Raw genomic sequence first — 20,614 nt, forward strand, 5'->3', positions numbered from 1 at the left:
TACTTTTTCCAGACTAAATCAATTTTTTCAAGTTAGTGATGCCTTAATATGCAAATGCACATTTCATTCAGTATATTATTTATGTTACAAGGCTTGAGATTTCTTTGAATTAATATTGACTTCAAAATTCCTTGATGCATGTATTGCTCAACGTTAAAATATTTTCATATTTACCCATTTTAAAATTTTAATTTAGAACGTTACTCTTAGATTCGGTAGAATAATTATTTTGCATCTATTAGCAATTTCAGAGTAGAAAAAAAATGAGTTTCTTATGACACGATATTATAAATAGGACAGATTCTTTCAATTTCTGTTGTTGAGGTAATATTTGTTTTAAACATAGTGTTTCTGTATAAAACGTTTTACTAAAATTTTAGGTCCCCCAAAATGGGTGCATGAACCATCTGATGCAGTCCTTCAAATAGGTGAAAAACTTTTGTTAAAATGTGAAGCATCTGGCTACCCTGCCCCAAAAATCCAGTGGCAGAGAATTAATAGTAAGTTTTTGATAATCTGGTTTTTGGGATACATTCAAGTATATAATTGCATCTTTTCGTTTTAAAGAGATTCAGAACTAATATTAAAACATAATTGCTCATAATTATGAATTTCATAAAAATGTCCTAAAATACGGTTTTAGCGTTTTTATAAAATTTATTAAAGAATAATACCCATTCTACCTATTTTAAGAGAGAAAGAATGTATAATCTTAGTTTTTTAACGTATATCCGAAAGCATTCCTAACCGGAAAAATATTCGAATCCAAAATTTACATGTATTCTTTTATCTATAGTCTATGGGGTTACATAATGACAAAATCATGATGACAGAAATAATGATTATTTAAAATTAACTAAAAATAGTTAATTTGTGTTTATAAACATTTTTAAGGACACAGATACGGTAATTTTAGCCCAGAAGAGCTATTAGTCTCAAAACGTCATTTTGCGTTTATCACTAAAAGCATTGTATCACTTTTCAAATTGTTTCTATCAAATATTATCGTCCTGTATTATATTAAAGAAATTAATCCAGTGAATAATCTGCATGAATGTATGTGTGGAATGATGTAATTTTGAATAACGTAGTCTTCTACCCAAATATGTGCCCCTTGAAGCCGGAATTTATTTTACTGTCTATTTCATATTTTTTAAACCTTTAACTAATATTTGATTAACAAACTCAACGATTTCAAAGCGAGCCATGGCTGCACTGTACTGGAAAAACATTTTTATCTCCAGCGCGCGGGACTTTCAATCGGATATTCTAAAGATATGTTGTTTTCAAATATTTTTAGCCCAAAGGAACATGAGCCAAATGCTCTTGAAACGTATAATGTGTGTGTAAATGAAAAAAAAAAAGCCCCCTTTGGGGTAATATATAATTTGAAAGCTTTCAGATTTGTTTATTATACTTTAATTTCGAACATTATTAATTCATGCTATATGTAAACTTACTAGGGGACGAGTGGCCAAATCTAACACAGGAAGTTGTTTCTTAGCCTAAAGTTAGTTTCTTAGTCTTTCTTAGCCGTAGCATTAAAATTCAATCTTGTTGTTAGTATTTAAGTAATTTTATGCTAATGTCATTAAATGGAGTTTTCTTTGAAAATCTTAGTTATTTACTTACAATTTATAAAAGGAAATTAATTTTGTTTTATTTTCCTATATATTATTCTTTGATATGAAGCACCATATTTCAAAAGTTAAACAGAATTCTCAAGCTGAAAGCAAAATTTCAAACTATTAATTCCCTGGAGTATAATTCTATTTCAGAGTTTTGAAAGAGATATAAAATTCTGAAGTTATTGAAATCGTTTTTATTTGCAATCATTTACATGCTTGAAAACTTAATTTAAAAATGTATGACAATTAACTGGACTTCAGGATATGTCTTTGGTTTTCAAGCTTAAAGTATGCTAATACGCTAAAAATACAGTTTTTGCTTAATCATGTTTTAATAAGATCATGGAGGAAAATTTTGTATCGTATGTCTTCACTGCAAGTATTTAAATATAAACAGAAGACCTTAGAAATATGTAAAAATAACCATATATTATTGCTTGTTTTCCTTAAGTTCAAACTAATCTTAAGATTGTTCTTTTACAGAACTCGCCAGTAGTACGGAGTTGAGTGTTCTTGATCAAGGTAGTTGGAATGACACAGTTTTAGTAATTCAGGGAGTTAAAGCAGAACATTCAGGAATCTTTCAGTGTGAAGCTAATAATGGAATCCCACCAACTTTAACAGCAAAAGTTCATGTTCGGGTTATTGGTAAGGTGTAAATAGACATGGCATGTATAACTTAGACAAAATTGTTTGATTATTAAAGTGGAAAAATCCTCTTTTTATTGTACAATATATTTATTTATAGTTAAGAAAGAATGAAAGATCAGACTTTATACTTGTTTCTTGTTCTACATATGCTCGTCATTGCAAGTTTTCATAACAGGCGAATATTTGTATGCACTTTGTCCAAGTTTGGCATAATGTTTATAAATTTAAAATGTTTTGAACTTTTATATTTTCTATTGTAATATATTTAAGGAAAAAAGTTGATTTTACATTTAGTTTCATTTTTCGTCAATGTGTGGCGCCTCGTTACCGTGAAATATTCTTCCAAAATGGGTTCCATGTTGGGTATTACAGTATTGCCTGAAGTGATGTACACTAGCCATAACAGTTTTCCGCGATTTAGTAACAAAATTTGTTTCCTTGTGTTTGAATTCCGTTGAACTTTCTTCTGTGTAATGCGTTTCGTTCTCACATAAAATGAAAAAGTTGTAGATTACCACTACAGCAAGAAAATCGGATGCGTATAAAGAAAATCATCATGCTGTTACCAGCGGCGTTGATTTTGGTGTCTCATTTTAGATACACCTTACAAGGTAAGATATTCCTTCTTATGTTAGTGCATTCATTTGAATTTGATCATATCTTATTTAATACCTTATCTTACAATATGGCAATATTTAGATGCTATTTATATTGCTTAACTTAAATGTCTAGCCTAGTAACAAAATGTAGATGCGTTTTCAAAGCTTGTTGATGGATTTTTAATAATCTACGTAAAATTTCTCAGCAGCTAGGAAGAATCTTAGTCACTATTCAAAATATAATTTTATTGATTTACATTGTTAACAAAACATATTTTCGAGATCATTTAAAAACAATTTTATTTTATTGTAAGTATTTGACAAAGAAATATGCATAAGCTTTCTACATTAATACGAACTTGTTAAACTAGCGAAACTGGATAGTGTAGCCCTGTCAGTTCTGACGTTTTCTTTTTTTAAGTTATTGTAAATAAAATACCCGAGAATTCCTTAATTATAATAATTAAATGAGTATTTTATCTTACTGTTATTTATTCTTAGCACTGTATAATGATCAACGATTCTAGAATCCCCTCAGTTGAGAATATCCAATTTTAATTTCAAAATTTTGTTCTGTTCGATTCACCATTCTTCCGAAATTTTCGTTAACTTAGTATTTATTAAATATAATGACACAGAAAATATTTAATAAGTTTTAGCAATAGCCAGTTTTAGCAATAGCCAATTCGCAGGTAAACTAGTTTACCTGCGAATTAGTTTAAAGTCGTTTTTTCCAAATAAAAGAATTGTGTTCGGATTATATTTGAACGTTTGTATATCCATAAATGAAACCTATTATGAAATTCTAAAAGAGTAAGAATTTTTTTTTCTAATTTCAGTTTCTCCAGTTATCCAGCCTTTTAGTTTCAAGAAAGGTGTCAGAACTGGAGACAAGACTACAACGCTCTGTCTTGCAGAATCGAAGTTACCACTTACTTATACTTGGGAGAAAGATGGAAAACAGTTAGCCGAAAAAGAAGGACTTCGGTTCAAAACTGATGAAGAACTCTCTATATTAATAATAGATCCTGTTCACATTGACAGTTCTGGGAATTACACTTGCACAGTTACCAATAAGGATGGTTCTCACAGTTTCACAGCAGAATTAATTGTTGAAGGTGAGTTTTCATGAATCTACATTTATTTGTCAGGTTTTATTGAAAGCCCAGAGTTTGACATTTATTAAATCTGAAAAATTATTCATATTTCAAATATAATGAACCTAATAAATGTGAACCGGCTTTTATTATCAAATAAATCTAAACCTGTAGTGTTCAACGTTTTCAGAAAAGAAAGGAAATAAGTAATCACAATAAAAATTCCCTATATAACATTTTTAGACAGATGTGTGACAGAACGCAGGGTTCAAATTTATATTTCGGAAGTGAAGAGCAAAATAAAGATTTTATTAGAATTTACTGTCGTATTATTTGGAAGGTATTAATTAGTAAAATAATTTTTAATGTTTTTTAAGCATGAAACTTTTATAATACTATGAGCTGTAACCTGAAATAAGCTTTACTTACATTGAAAATTTTCGTTTCTTAATAACTTTATGTAAGATTTTCTAGCTGTTATGTTTATATATATCGGTAGTGTACCTACTTTCTTTATTAAAATGACAATTTGTGTATGTTTATGTATTGCAAAGAAAGATTTCTTGATGTATAAATGACGTTTTATTCATCTGATTTTGCCTGAAATAACTTCTTCTTATCCGTTATATTTAATAGAGGACAGAGCTCTCGTTCCCTTCACTTAATGAATGCAAAGTTATTTTTCATAAAGAAAGAATACGAAACTAGTAAATTTCCATATTCCATTTTTAAAGGAAAATATCATATTAATAAATAATATTTTTGAAAAAGAAGTTTTTTCCCTTTGTTTCCCAGATAAATATTCGAAATGATCCATTTTCAGTCACCTGTTACAAATAATGCAATTCAAATTCGGCTGTAATATCTTCAGTATTTAGTTTAGAAACCTAAGTTTAAATAACATTTCCTTCTTTCAAATTATGCCATGTATTGTCCATTTGATTTCTTGACTTAATATTTGTAACTTATAATCTATTGTTAAAATATTATTTATAAAATTATTTTATAAATACGTGTAAAGACAAAATACAGCAAATATCTTAAATTTAAAGAAAATGCATAAGCAAGAAAATGGCCTTTGAGAGTAATAACACTTTTGTAACATGTTTTATTATAATCCCAGTTGACTCTAGATAAGCTACCTTTTTTTATGAACAAAACCATAAACTGACTGTTGCATATTTTTCTTGCATTTTGAACAAACATCCTTTTAAATTTTGGACCTCTACAGAACAGCAAGCAGTGGGTTATTTTCAAACTTATAAGACCTTGTCATACATAAATAATATGTACTGATGGACAAGATTTGATCAGCAGCATATAGACGACAAAACATTAATAGAATGGAATAATTACCTGCGGGAAGTTTGTACTCATAGCGTTCTAAACAAAGCTTTCGAAAAAATCAGAGGTATAACAAAGTAGTAGAAGTCAAAAGAAAGCATTCTTATGCAGCACAAAAACGAAGCAAGTATAATACTGGTTACGTACTATATAAAGAGTTTTATATAATAAGTAACCAGTTTAGAATTCTACTGGAATGACTGATGCAACTTTGGCGGGATATCTGCCAACTTTCATGATTCAGTGGTAGCCTAGGTCTGCGGGAGAATTCGCAAGTACCAAAAATTCACAATTTCTGTATTGTGTAATTATAGTTGGTGTAGTATAGTGCAAAATATAATCATTATACAAGGATACTTTGTATTTTAAGGAACAAAATATGCGTAAATTGACTATTGCCGTTTACATCAGAAATCAAAGATTTAATAGAACTTTTAAGCGAAACATTTTGAAACAATAAGGGTTTCTTTGATATCTCAAATAATCATTTGACCTGGTTTCAAGAATTAAATTTATTTAATCAACAAAACCTATAGGCGTTTTATTAAATAACACCTTAAATTTTGTTTTAAAACAAGGTACCAGTAATTTATACATATTGAACAAAGTAAGTGTTGGATGGATATCGGTTTGTAGTATTTTTAAACATGTCGTAAGCTATTTTCATAGCTTATGTTTTATAAAATGTTACTCGGTGATTTTGTAAACAATAAGAAATGATTTTATACTACAAAATATTTTTCTGAATTTCAGCTCCACCAGTATGGAAAACAGAACCTGAAAATACAACAGCACTACCAGGATCACAACATATATTTCACTGCTCAGCTTCTGGTTCACCAAATCCTGTTATAACTTGGCGAAAATTATCAGGTAAATTACTGCAGGTCTCCATCTAAACTGAAATCCAGTCCGTATTTTGATATCCGTAAAAAGAAAAAGTTAAACTTTTAGTTTTATTTGCATTTTTAATAACGTTACTTTTTAAGTTTTTGTTTTGAATAGATTTATGGATCAGAGGTGGGATTTGACTAAAACAGTGTTTCTATGCTAATTTTCACCAATACAAATTTAGAATAAGAATACTTTTGCTTTACTGCGCCTAATTTCGTCGATAGCTTAAATACTGCATAATAACAGTGCTGACTGTGTCTCTTAAAAGTACACGGATGCAAACATATATGGGACACCTAACAGTTTCCGAGTGATATAAGAAACGAAACATTTCACGAATAAAAGAATAATGATAATAAAAAGAAAAATAAATACTTAGAATTCTCAGAAATAGTTCGAAAATTGGGATTTTCTCATTATATGCTATCAAATACAGACAGAAGCTAGGCAACCACTCTGTAGTTCCACAGGTGTTTGAGATGTTGCTGAACCTAGCTAACTCTTAAGCTTCCGCCCAAATTTGGAGGGTGACCACCCTGTGTGGCGGTTCTAGGATCAACCTCAACGCTTCCTCTACCACCAGCCTCTCAAGAGATCTTTCAGCTCACCCTATATTTTGCGTGCCTCAATGCCGCACGGACGCTATATGCTTGCAAATATCCATGCTCTCTTCAGGATTCAAACCCGGCCCATCGGTACCCAGTATCGCTAACCATTATACTGATTGGGCGGTATTCCATGGTATCAAGCGTACGCAGATAACAGAAAAAAGTAATCGAGAAGACTGCGAAGGAAACCTTGGATGATTGTGATCTTCGAAAGGTTGGCTGTATCGTACATAGCCAACAACACCAAACTTTAACCCTTTCCGGCACGCTACCTTTCAAGGTTGGAATTTCTATTAAAAAAAAAAAAAAAAGGTAGGCAGTCTAATCAGGCATAGAGGAGTACACAGATAAAATTTTGTGAAGATAGCACTTATCGTTTTAATTCTATGCGTGTGCTCGAAATGTTCTTTCGTCTACTTTTGTCATTGCGGTATTTTTCGAAAAGAGTGACACCTCCTTTTAAAAAGAACAACCCAATATTGCATGTTTTGCACATGTACCAGGATCCGTATCTGATTCACTGTCTGAAAGCAATTAGTGTAGCCTTTTCAGTGCGTCAGAAATGGTCAGCCCTCTCCGATCCATTTGGAAAATAACTAAAAATCCAAAAAAAATAAAAAAATAGCAATAATAAACTAATATTATATCTACAATTAGAAGTTATATACTATAAAATAAAATTAAACAAACGTCTATAACTCAAAATTATAAACCGTAGCGCTAACAAAACTTCTTTGAACAAAAGTGAAAAAGAAAAAGATAACTGCTTTGGTGGAAAACCAAACAGTTAACTCATAAAATTACCCCTTACCTTCAGAAAATCCTCCCAACAATTTCTTAGTTCATAACCAAACGTCCCCTACCCCCCTAAAAAAACGAAAAGAAAGAGAAACACAAATGTGGACCCACCTTTGTGTTATCAATTAACTGACCGGTGAGCTGCAGAGAAACAAAGATATAATCTCTCAGTTGTCCTAGTCTCTCAGTGAGCCCACTCTGGGCACTGAGAGACTATTTGCTGTTCGATTTCAGGCAAGATTTCAAGGTAAAAATTTAAAACTAATATAGAATAAAGGGATTATCATACAGCCAAGAAAATAGCATAGAAATTTCTTTTCAAGCATTTTTTTTTTATCCTAAAAAAATTCTGGAAGATTTCTTTGAAAAATTAGGGTCTTTATAAACTAAACATGGCTAAAATATATGGACTAGTTTGTGTTGAGCTGCCATCTACTATAAATAAAGAAGGTTCAGAGTAACCTATAGTAACCTATAAATCCTTTTTCATTCAATTTTTCTGTGTGTACAGAAGGAACTTTTTAGGTGGCCCAGACTGGGCACACCGTGCCGCAAAGGGTTAACTCAGATGCCCACGAAACTGAATGAGAAATTCAATTGGGCAGTTAACAGATAGACCATGTAGCGTTCGCTTCATCAAAAGGGCTTCAGAAGCTGAAGACCCGCAATAATACTACTACTCACTGCACGCAACAGAGGTCAATGTTTTACTTGGATTACAAAACAGCGTCACTCACTAGAAGTGAGAAGGCTGAAGCGGTGACTCTCAATTCCGACTGCAATTCGCTAAAAAATATGTGCTAGTCCCATGAAGCTATGGATCCAGCATGCCAAGTTGGTCGTATAATGTCACGATAACTCACCGATGATTTGAGGTATTATATCTTATGTGAAATATCTTATGTGAAAAGAACAAAGTAAGGAGATCTTTTAAGTCTTAAAATGGTGATCTTTACACCCTTGAACTAGTTATATTACATACACTTGAACTAATTATATTGCATAGGGTTTAAAATTTTTATCTTTGAAAAAATATTTCCGATATACTTTAAAAATATCTTATTTATATACGTTAAAAAGTTTACTTGAAGAAAACTGAAATTGAATTTTTTTCTTTTTTAGATTCTCCTACAGAAGTAAAAGAAAATATTCCTGAAGCCTTAGTCATTGCTAAAGGAGAAAAATTAATTTTCAATTCTGTTAAAATTTCCGATGCTGGAACGTATGAATGTGAGGCGAGTAACGGTGTTGGTCCTGCCCTTAAGAAGTTTGTAGTAATGAATATTCGTGGTAAGAGATTTTAAAAAAATGCAAGATTCCTTCATTTGTATCTGCAAATAATACAAATAAAATCATATATTTCCAATCTTAAATTTTCATTTATAAATGAATTAAGTTTCAGAATTTGAAAATATCTGTTTATGAATATTTAATTTACTCTTTTGTTTTCGTTTCCCGTCATTTTCTAAAGTTGCTTCTTGAAATATAAAACTCATGTGTCAACGTTACAAGCATTAGTGTTTCTGTTTGCTTTTCGATTTTCTATTTCCGATACATTTTTATTATATTTTGTCTTTGTTTGCACATTTAATGTATTTTATTTGAATGATGTAATAGTATTTCTTTGTAAGACTGCTCGAATGTAATTTTTGAAATTTTAATTCATTTTCAAAGAGGAAATTGAAAGATTTTAATGTTGTGATCAAATTTCTATCCCAGGCGCGTTTTAAGTGATTTATAGTAATTTTTTCAGAAGCATTGTATTTTTTTGGATTATTTTTTTAACCAGCGCGTTTTTTTAGCAACATTTGTTTTACTTACTTTTGAAAAGCCTTATATGTAATGCTTTTTTAAAACTGTATATGTATAAAAGCGTGCTTTTATTTTTTATAATATTTTAAATAAATCTGGACACTTTATCTTCAAAAAATAGATTCAACAGATTTTTCTTATTAATTAAGACATTTTTAGTTTTCAAAATAACAGCAGAAATCTTAAAATTGCTCAAGTTAATATTTTGTTTTACTTATAAATTTCGAATTTCGACGCTGTGTGGCGCTAGTTTACTGTACTTGAATCTAAGAGTACAGCCTGTTTTATGAATCAACATTAAATCTCGTAAACATGGCGCACTTCGGCATTATAACATTTCATGGCATACCTTTTTCACTTGCAATTTATAATTTATCGTAGTTTTTTACTTGATGCGAATACATTCTCTTCAGCGTATTAAACCGATATGGGGCTTTATGGAATTTACATTTTTGTGGGTGTCCTATGGATTATGGAAACCTTACAAGGTACACAGCTAGGTAAGCAAAAATAATCTTTTTCTCTCTTTTTTTTCCGTACCTATTTGAATTAAATATCTTATCTCGTTAATACTGTTTCTAATTAGAATTAAAATTATTATAAATTTATTTCTAATAACCTTTTCATAGTAATGTTAAAATAAAGATAGTTATGCATTATGTACATCATAAAAATTTATTCTTTTGACGCCAAGTTATTAAAAGCATTTGTTATTATTCTTTCAGATTCACCCAAAATTCCCCCTATTGTTTTTCCGCCCAATGTTCGAAGTGGATTATCAACTAAAGCAATGTGCACTGTAGAAAAGGGTAGCAAGCCGCTGGAATTCAGATGGAAATATAATAGCAGAGAAATTGAAAATTTTGATTCAGCTACTTTAGTGACTACATACGAAGATGTCTCAATATTAAACATCGATCCTGTCTCTGCCAAACATAATGGCAATTATGCATGCATTGTTAGGAATTCTGTAGGAGAAGATAGCTTTACAACTGTGCTCGTCGTTCAAGGTTTAGTAGATGTTCAGTATATTGATTTTTCTTCTGAGTCTGTTCATAATTGTACCAGGTTATGTACTCTTGAAAAAATTTGTTATAATACTCTTTCTAACGCTAACTATAAAGTAATCAGTATTTTAATAGCGTGTTTATGTTTGCTAAATAATTGCAATTAATATTAAAAGGACTGATACTGAACGAAAAATGTTATTTTTTAGCAGCATTTGAAGTGATATTCGTATACGTGAAAAATGACGATTTATATTATCTTTAGAAATTTTTGTTTTTGTTATAAAGACTTTGAATGAAACCTTGAACACCTCTGAATAAAAGAGTGGAAAATTATTCATCCAAAAGTCTGCCTAAAAGCAAAATTAAATAAGACCAACTGCCAAAGATATGTCAGTAAAATTAATCAAAGACTTCATCCTTCGGATATCGGGAAATCAACTATAAACCGTGGATTTTACTCTGTAAATTTGTTTTAAATTTTTAGGATATATTAATATTAGATTGGTAATATGCTGTCTTAATCGGAAGTTGATCGTTCTTCCACAATACTTTCAAGAAAAGATTAAATCTGTTTTTCAAGATTACGAAGCCTGTTCAAACATTTTTTAGACGATTTTCATTTTATTTACAGAACTGTTTTACCTAAAAGTTTTGTGCTTTCAATGTTTCATTTGATAACCCTTATTCTTCAATATCATACTACACTGTAATTTCAAAGACCATAAAGCTTTTTTATTAGCGAAAGAGGTATTTTATCCCATTCCTCTTAATAGCTTTCCAAAGTCCATGGAGGGTTGTTAGTTGACGTCTGGACAATCAACTTTTTAAAAGTCCAAAAGCAGAAAAATCCATGGATGATACATCAGCAGATTTTTTACGGATATGGGTGAAGTATATGGCCTTGATACACGTTTCTTGTTCCATTTTTTTTACAGGAAATTAACAGTGCATTCAGACGGGCGGCTGCTTGCTTTGTCTTAATGCACTTCTACCGATCGATGGCACTGTGTGTAAAGAAAGGATATTTCATATTTTCAGTTGGGTATAAAGTATGTTTCTGATAATATGGGAGTTGATCTTAACAGTTTTCTGCACTCTCTTTAGTTTTTATTTCTCATTATATCAAAAACAGAAACAATCATAAATTCTTTTTAAAAACATTCTTTTGATTCTTTGAACAATGTTCTAAGAATTTTTTCCTTTCTCTTTGAGGGTAATAAATGGATATCTTTTTATTGCGGTCATTTAATTATCCCCAAGACTCATCTATTATGACAGCTCTTTTCCATTTTTATCCGAATAATATTTTCTCATAGAGAATTCTACAGCGCGTTCTGCTTTCGGCGATATGTCGCGGATAAAGACGAGGCACATCACGTTTTTTCGCATTTCTGAGATTCAAATCAGCATTAATAACTTTGTTTACATTTTACAGAGCATTTTAATGATGCAACTATCCTTTTAATTATGCAAATGTTCTTTGACTTCGAAGATGTTTTTAACATTAAGATTCTTACCTTTTCAAAATTTGAAACATTCCGTTTTTTATTTATCCAGTGTATTTTGAAAATTCCGTGTATAATTGTTATTCACTGTATAACAATCCGTTTTTTATTTATCCAGTATATTTTGAAAATTCAATGTATAATTGCTGTTCACTGTATAAAAATTCAATGCGTAATTGTTCTTGTTTGAAATCAAACTTGACTTTTTCTTAATTCCTTATTAACGATATTATTTATCGTTGTTTTAGATACAGAAAGATCATGGCTTTCACAGTATTTTTAATAACTAAACACAAATAATTTTCTTCGTAAAGAGCCTTCCGCCCATTGCTTCTTTAAAAGTGTCATTTTACATTAAAAGAAAATTGCCAAATAGCAGACGATAATTTACACTTTAAAAAATATAGCTGTAGTTACAAAATATTTTCCTAAGCTGGCGAATTTTTATAGCTAAGCAAAGTTGTCTGAAAAATGTGCTAATAGCCTCTGTATTCATACTCGCTTCTCAAAAATGTTTTCTAGTTGCAACCAGATCTATGTATTCCAATATATATTTTGAGTTTTGTATTCAAAGTCTGTTAAAACGTATCTTTATTCAGAAATGTTTACTAAACGAATTTATAAAATATTGTGTAAATAATCTGTTTGATAGAGCCAACAACTTGGGTGAAAGAGCCTGATGATAAAGAAGTTTTGTAAGGCAACTCATTCATTCTTTATTGCAATGCAACGGGGCTGCCATTACCAAATATCGTGTGGTATAAATATACTAGTAAGTTAAGCTTTTTGTTTCTCAACCTAAATTTACTTTAATTTGCTATTGCTTTTAATTAACGGAAAAATTGTCGATTCCTATTTTTAAGAAATTTAATTCTCGTTCTGAATTGCAGAAAATCTTCGAATTTCCAAACTAAAAATTTAAAAGCCATAATGTATTTTATATTTAAAATTTCTTAAAAATTTAAAAGTATTTCGTGTGCATGTATGCTGAATTAGATATCATTCCTAAATGGCAAATATGGAATAGCCGAAATAAGAAAATGTTTTTCTTCTTCTGGTCCATACAAAAAAAAATTGAAAATTTCAACACTGCATTATCATTTGTTTCAGATCATTCCTTTTTTAAGTAGGTTTTTCGTATAAAATCTGTTTAAAACTTCAGCCTTCAACTAATTTAAAGAGGCTTCAGACCTGTGTTTTTCATTTTAAATTTGCAGGATGTAATTTTAAAATATTCACCTTGATTTTTATCAATTTAAACATAAGACACAGATTTATTAATAAATCGCTGCAACATATTATTTATGGTAACTGTGATATTTTGTAGTGTAAACGTTTTTTGACTAACTTCATATCTGAAAGTAAGTGACAGTGGAAATTACTCTAGATTATTTAAAACATGCATGGAAATAGAAATGAAACACTTCTCATTTGCGGTATACGCTTTGGTGCTTGGAAATTGGGTCGAACTTACTAATCTGTTTTTATTTTACCTTAGTATGCTTATATTTTGTAAACATTTCTTTGATGAACGCATTTTTCTTATTCAAATACCATGAATTCTAAAGAACCTTCCAATGTCATGAAACATAATTTAAGCTTCTTTGTAACGATATTATAATGTACCAATTTCTGAAGCAAAATGTTTTTTCATAAATTGAATATTTTTTGCGAAAAAGTAACGTATGATTGGCAACATTTAGTTAGATTTCATTAGATTTCACGCCGAAAGATTATTACCAAAGACACATTAAAATTCTGTGCATGTAACTTTGTATATTTTGCTGTCAGTGCTTTTTAACCTTTTCTTTACATATTTATACATTCCATCTCTAAACAATGGATTTGTAGTGTTAGACATAAACATTTTCAGCTTCTAGAGAAGAGCATTTTCAGGTAGAGGTTTTATCGAACTGGGTTTGCAGAAATTGTTGCAAAAATCAAATCTATTCTTAAAACTTTAAGTAGTTTTAAGAATAGATTTATTTAGTAATAATTTAAGAATAGAAAGATTTAACAATAAACATCATAATTTTGCCTCATTTTTCTTCTAAGCTTCATACTTCCACCTTTTAGTGCAACTGATCTGATTTGTTAATTATTTGTAGAATAAGAGAATATCTGATAATATGGCCATTATTAATCAACTTTCATAAGAGTTAATTATTTAAGAATGTCTTTAATAGATCCAAATTAACTACCACATATTAAATTCAGTTTTTATTCTCATTGAAATATTCATTTCATTCAAACAGAAGAAACCCTGTTGGCAATGTCGGATTTATATAAATTGAGTTATGTTCCTCCAAATCTTCAAGAGGTCAAGATTGGAGGTAAATACAGATTAAACTCATAAAATAAAAATCTTAATATGGCTAAATGGCAATGCAAGAGGCGCATGAATATGCACAATAGAAGCACTTATCACGCAAATGGATGATACTGTAGCATAGCATGACTAAAAGAGTATAGCATGACTTAATGGACTAAAAAATATTTGCAAATACTGCGCTAAACCGTTGTTGGGAACTTTAATACTAGTTAAATCACCTCAAGACAAAATAATATAGCTCTCTAAAAGTTTATATAAAGATCTTTCATGTGAGCTAATTAAGAAAATTCTTGAAATACTTTTCCTTTACGTTCACAAGGTAAATATTTAAAAATGATATATCAAATTTATAAAATATTTAACGGCAACTGTACATTAAAAATTTTAGTTTGAAATAAAAAGAATTAGAATTTGGCTCGCTAATGGCTTTTTTTTTTTTTTTTTTTTTTTTTTTGCCGGAATCCTTCTGAGAATTTGTTCAAATAGGGTAAACTGATCTTATTCATAGAAATATTCAGTAAATTACTCATGTTTTAAAGCCCTTAGCAGAGTCTTTTTCAAAATGTTTGAACATTTACATTACGTTATAACTTACGTTACATTGAACATCCACACCATCTAGTAAATGTTGCTATTTGGCAGTCATGCTCACGATCGCACAAAATATAAGCTCATTAATTTTATCTTCATCGACGCCTGACAGATAGTTTTTCTAGAGTGTTGCCTGCATTTAACGTGATTTAAAAACTATAAACGTATTTCATGTTAATTTTTAATCTTGATTTTATTTCTGAAAATTTATCTAGTTTATATAATTTAAAATACTTCTAATTTCGGTACTATTCCGTTTTGAGGGCCGTAAAAAAATTGCAGCGAAAATGTATGCGCAAAAGCGCCAAATCTAGCAAACGCGCCCATTTAACAGCGCGCCAAATCTAGCGTACGTGTTGATTTCAGATAGTGTAAGTTTATATTGTACTATATTTCTTAAGACGCCATTGACATACTAGTTTAATTTTTAAATCTTTTTTTGATTTTAAATCCTTTTTTGATATCGTATGGATTTAACAATTTGGGAATTGCCCATGACGAAAAGTCAGCAATAGAATTTTGGGTAAAGTCCAGATTCACCCACTGCTTGACGCGTTTTTAAGAATTGTACATACTGGGTATCCATATGCACATTGACCTATTTTCACTTTAAAAAAAATCCTAGTATTGCACAAAAATGGCACTGCACACACCCTTGACTTTATTATGTACACATCAACATATTTTCACTTAAAAAGTAAAAGAAAATTGACAAAAATTCAATTGATTTTACCCTTGTAAAAAGCGGCAAACAAATACGTGAGCGATTCTGCACTTTACCGAGAATATTTTCAAAGAAAAGGCATCATTCATTATAGAAAATTACGTTTGAACAACCAACGAGATGAAATTATGCTTTAGCTATAAGTCGGTAGCGAAATTATGCTTTAGCGATAGTCGGTAGCAAAATAGCGAATAATTTATCCATTCAGTTATGTTTCGCAATTTTTATATAAATTATAATAATGATCTGAAATAGTTATTTACTCTTATGCTTCCATTCAGTCATGTTTAGCCTTTTTCATATAAATTATAATAATAAAAAAGTATTATATGAAATTAACCTTTAATCTAAATTAAAACATCAATCTTAGATAGTTATTTACTATTATACTTCCTTTCTTGCCGCAATTATTTTTGGCAACATTGGCATCAACAATAGTTTGGCGATTTTTTACGGCCCTCGAAACCGAATAGTACCCAAATTTCTAATCTATCCAAATGATAATTTTTTGAAGATCTGCAACATTATTGTAATTAGCAAAAGATGTTTCAAATACCATATAGTGCATACCTTCGTTCACCATAATTTCATATTTTCTCAATTCATTTCGCAAACCTATCGCTTTAATTGGTTTAATTCTGTCCCTCTACACAGATTTTGTTCCCAAAGAAAGATGAACGCTGGTCGTTTCCAATCGAAGTGCACTTAGCGCTTTCATTATAATTGACAGTAAATCTGCTGATTATTATAATTTATTTAAATTAATAAATATCTTTTGCAGTTTAAGAGTAATAAATGTTTGATTAAATAGAAGATTTCATTTATAATGTAGTCTACAAAATGTCTCTTCTAATGAATATTTAATTAATTAGGAGATTTTCAGCAATATTAATTTAAGAATCATTTTTAAATTATCAGTCCTGCTTATTATTCTGAGTTTATTAATTTCATGATATTTTTTATTTTAAGGTGTGGATGGATCATTTACAAATGGCAGTAAGTCCAAAATAGTTACATCTGACGACGGAACACTGTCAGTTACCAGTGTAGCTTTGAAGGATGCTGGGAAATATGAATGTGAAGCCAGTAATGGTCTTGGCAGCCCTCTCAAAAAAATCATCACTGTCAAGGTGAACAGTAAGGTGGTACGATTGATTTAAAGGCATCGTACAGACGAGATCTGTTTGAACTTCCGAAAGCTGAGCATCATCAAGATTGTCTAACTGTTACTTGAATGCAAAATAAATTTTATAATGTAGTCTGTGTTTATTTTTATTAGAAGTTAAAACGAATTTATACTGATACATCCCTTCCAAGAAGTACGCAGCAAATTATGTTTTGCTGTATAATAAATTTATATCGATTCTAGTCTTCTGTAGAATAACGATTACTTGAACAGCAACAATCATTAGAGCTACTGTTTACATTGCAACATTGTGTTATAATTATTTCATGTTTTCTACCGATTTACAAATGCATATTACATGCAGCTTTTAGGAAAATTCTGGAATTTTTTATAGTGTTTAAAATGATTTTTTTACTTTCAAAACCTGTCTTAAATTATTTACCAGGTATTTAAATATAAATGCTAAAAATGTATGCATGAATGTATGAGTGAATGCGTTCAATTTTATATTTAATGTTCTGTACATTTTTGTATTAAGTAGTCAATATTTTCATGTATATATATGCAAAGCAATGTTCTTTTATAACCATTTTTTTATTTATATGCTGTTTAAAACTGTTTTGCAGGGAGATTGGAGAGGTATTCTTTTTCAGAATCTCGGATATTAATTTCTTTAATGATATTTTTAATTGTGACATGAATTCTATATGTAAATTTTAGACGCGTGTTATTTATAAAGTGTATAATTTTTTAATACGAAATTTTTTTCCAAAAATATAAATTTACCTTTAAAATTATTTATTCTAATTCTAGTATGCTTAATATTTCTTTCGTGTTTTGGCGTATACGTCATGCATGCATAATGGATAAACACCGTGTGTGTTTCGACACACACGTCAAAGTGTATGGCAGGTGCATAACAGAAAAATACCATCATTCTCTATATATCTAATAATTTTTCCTATTTTAGGCCATTTCCATAAAATAATTGAATGCTTGTGTTAATTACAGTGCACAAACCTTAAAAGATGCCACATTTTAACTTTGGTGCATTTATTTAAAAACTATTAGCCAAATAATTCTAACTGTATTCTCGGTACATGCTGGAATTACATTCGTATAAATAAATTAAATTTTTATACATTAGATGTATTTTACACTGAAGGAATATTAAGATTTTGTTTAAGGCAAAGGTTAAACCATGGAAATTTTTCTTTGGCATGTGTTTTTTGCATAATATAAGATTACATTAAATTAATTTGTTTGATAATTATGACATCATCTCTGAAGTATCAATTTTTCTGTTTTCTTAGTTCCCGCTCGGTTTGAAGAGAAATTCACCGTAGTAAATGCTAAGAAAGGAGATAGTGCTAGAATGAAGTGCGAAGCCCTAGGAGACCAACCTCTCTCTGTAACATGGCATAGAGACGAGACTACAATTAGCAAAAGTGGTGATGATAGGTAAGATTTTTGTCATTAGCTGTCTGTCTCTTTTCTCCAGAATTCGAAATCTCTGTCATAGGCCTTTTTTTAACTGTTAAATTTATTTCAGAAAAAGTAACATTAAAGTTTCGTACTGGAGGTGGATCCAAATATTGTAGCTTTGTCTAGATAAGTTCCTAATTTATTTAGATAAACACATTTTGACTCTGTGGAAAAAAATGTAGTATTCCATATTAAAATGCTTAATATAAAGTGTTAGCTGAATGAATGCAAATAACTTTGTAAATTTTCATTTGGCGCGTAGGGTTATAAACATAGTAAATCTCCTAATTCAATGTAATTTAGATATAATTGTATAAAATTATCAAATGCATGATTCAATTAGAATTAATTTTTTACATTAAAATGTAAAAAATTTTAATGGTTTTATTTCTTCTTGGAAGTACTTTAATCGCGGAAAATTTCGGGTATCATATTCAACGAAAATACCCATTCTAACTGCTCTCGAATCCATTGGAACGATGGGTTTGCGTGACATCTGTTCTTGGGAACAGAATAAAGGAATTTCCAAAACGGATTATAAAATGGATTTAGAAGAGATATTTTTCGGGACGTCTGTACGTACGCACGTACAGTAATTGAGTTATGGTTATCTTCCTTAACTCAAAAACGAGTATCCGTAGAACGTTTCAGCTTTGTATATTGACTGCTAAAACATCTGTTATGCAGCTCCAGTTCTCATTGCAACGGGCCGCACCAAACGTATATAGGCTAGAATAATGAATTAAGTAAATTGGTGCACCAACTTCAGTGTGTTTTTGCAGTGGGACCAAAAGTTAACTTTCAATTTTGTGATCCGAAAATATTGACTTCCTGCTCTCTGGTCGAATTGCTGATTTTTTGAGTAGAAACTCTAATTTAAACTGTAAAAATTTTTTTAACTGTATCTGATGTTTTAGGTTTGTCTTTATTTTACAATTTTTAAGGAAGATGTTTTGAGTTTATGTATTTTTGCCTTGCTGCGAAATGAGAACCGAATTCATTGAAAGAGAAATATATCTGTAATGAAATTGGAAGAAATAAATTTGAACAGAGTGCAGCAAAAATAAGTTTAAATGAAGTACATCAATAAATGTGCATAATTTAATAGCCCGTACAAGTCATGTGGTGATCACATCATATATTTTATATTATTTAGTTTTCTAGTCATATCTCTAGGTGTATTTTTCAAAGGGGGGTAAATATTAACTTTTTAATGCAGCATCTAGTTAAGCATACTAATACTCATTTTTAATATTAAGTTTTATATTAGTAATAGAGTATAAATGATTAAAAAGGTGCGGTGCATTTATGGACATCGTTATCAAGGTGCTCATATCAGTGCAAATTTAAAATGTTTCATTAAGATTTCGTAGAATGTTAAAAGAACTAATATGGCGCACGAAACATCTAGCTATACATCAGTTAATCAATATTTATGTTTATGTTGTCCTCAATGTAGTAAACAAATGAACGGAATACTCCTGTAATCCTCATTCAGCTAATTATTCCAAACTGAATTAGATAAAATATTAAACACATTCTTCTCATTAGAAATGTTTATGGTCGGGCATTTCGATTTTAGAATTACGTTAACATTACGTGAATCATCTACAATATCTTTTAAACTGTTAGTTTTTAGTGAGAGTTGCTAATATTTTAGGCATAATAACTTTAACTTTCGAATTATAATATTACACTGCTTATCAGTGTAGGATGATTTAAAACTAATATATTTAATAACTTTTATTTATTCTTTTTAATTTTCAAACTTAAACAGTTTATTGATTATCATATTAAGAAAGGAAGTATTTAAGAAACCCCTTTTTTGTTTTTTATGAACGTAAATCAATAATAAAATCATTATAAATATTATGTAGAGTGTTATATGATGTATCTAAATGATAACTTTTGTAAATGTACGCAAGAATAGTTTTCTAGTTATATTATATAAATGTTTCTGACGTACCACATAGAAAGACGTTCTATTTATTACATGCCTCGTTTACAAATACAGTTTTGCTGAGATAGCATGTATATTAATGATGTAATCATTTCGAAATAATGAAACAGATGTTTCTTGTATATTTTCTCAACATAACTTTGAAATTAAAGAGAAAACAAATACATCACTTAATATTTCAATGCAGACGTTGAATCATGATACATTTTTGTATTCAGGTTTTTCCCGAAACTTTTTTGATACATTTACTTGAAGCATTTCAAAATTATACAGCAATAGAAAGGGAATAGCTTAAAAAATCAATCTGCTGCAATATTTCCGATAAAAAATTTCCGCATTTCATTATTACAATCAAAACATTGCTCTTGTTAATTCTCATTTACACGACGGAGACAGCTGAAACGAAGTATACTTCTGTTTATCAGAATTTGAGAAAAATAATTGCAATTC

The 20,614-nt window shown here is 29.8% G+C and overlaps 2 protein-coding genes across 2 annotated transcripts in view; both read left to right on the top strand.

Annotated features, from left to right (window-relative positions):
* Nucleotides 1-20,614, top strand: part of LOC118201405 (cell adhesion molecule Dscam1-like) — an 86,592-nt gene that overhangs the window by 23,711 nt on the left and 42,267 nt on the right. Inside the window, exons 12-17 of the mRNA XM_085817956.1 lie at nucleotides 381-500; nucleotides 2,112-2,276; nucleotides 3,718-3,996; nucleotides 6,073-6,192; nucleotides 8,742-8,909; nucleotides 18,033-18,180. Coding sequence (XP_085674082.1) covers nucleotides 381-500; nucleotides 2,112-2,276; nucleotides 3,718-3,996; nucleotides 6,073-6,192; nucleotides 8,742-8,909; nucleotides 18,033-18,180 — 1,000 coding nt within the window. The remainder of the gene's footprint in view (nucleotides 1-380; nucleotides 501-2,111; nucleotides 2,277-3,717; nucleotides 3,997-6,072; nucleotides 6,193-8,741; nucleotides 8,910-18,032; nucleotides 18,181-20,614) is intronic.
* LOC118201406 (cell adhesion molecule Dscam1-like) lies at nucleotides 8,920-16,698 on the top strand. Its single transcript, XM_085818992.1, has 3 exons — nucleotides 8,920-10,441; nucleotides 12,599-12,718; nucleotides 16,563-16,698. Exons 1-2 carry the CDS (start codon nucleotides 10,090-10,092, stop codon nucleotides 12,643-12,645), a joined length of 399 nt encoding a protein of 132 aa, XP_085675118.1. The 5' UTR covers nucleotides 8,920-10,089; the 3' UTR covers nucleotides 12,646-12,718; nucleotides 16,563-16,698.

The sequence above is a fragment of the Stegodyphus dumicola genome, chromosome 6, assembly GCF_044657685.1.
Source record: "Stegodyphus dumicola isolate Sdum_Otavi_A_Nest chromosome 6, ASM4465768v1".
NCBI lineage: Eukaryota > Metazoa > Arthropoda > Arachnida > Araneae > Eresidae > Stegodyphus > Stegodyphus dumicola.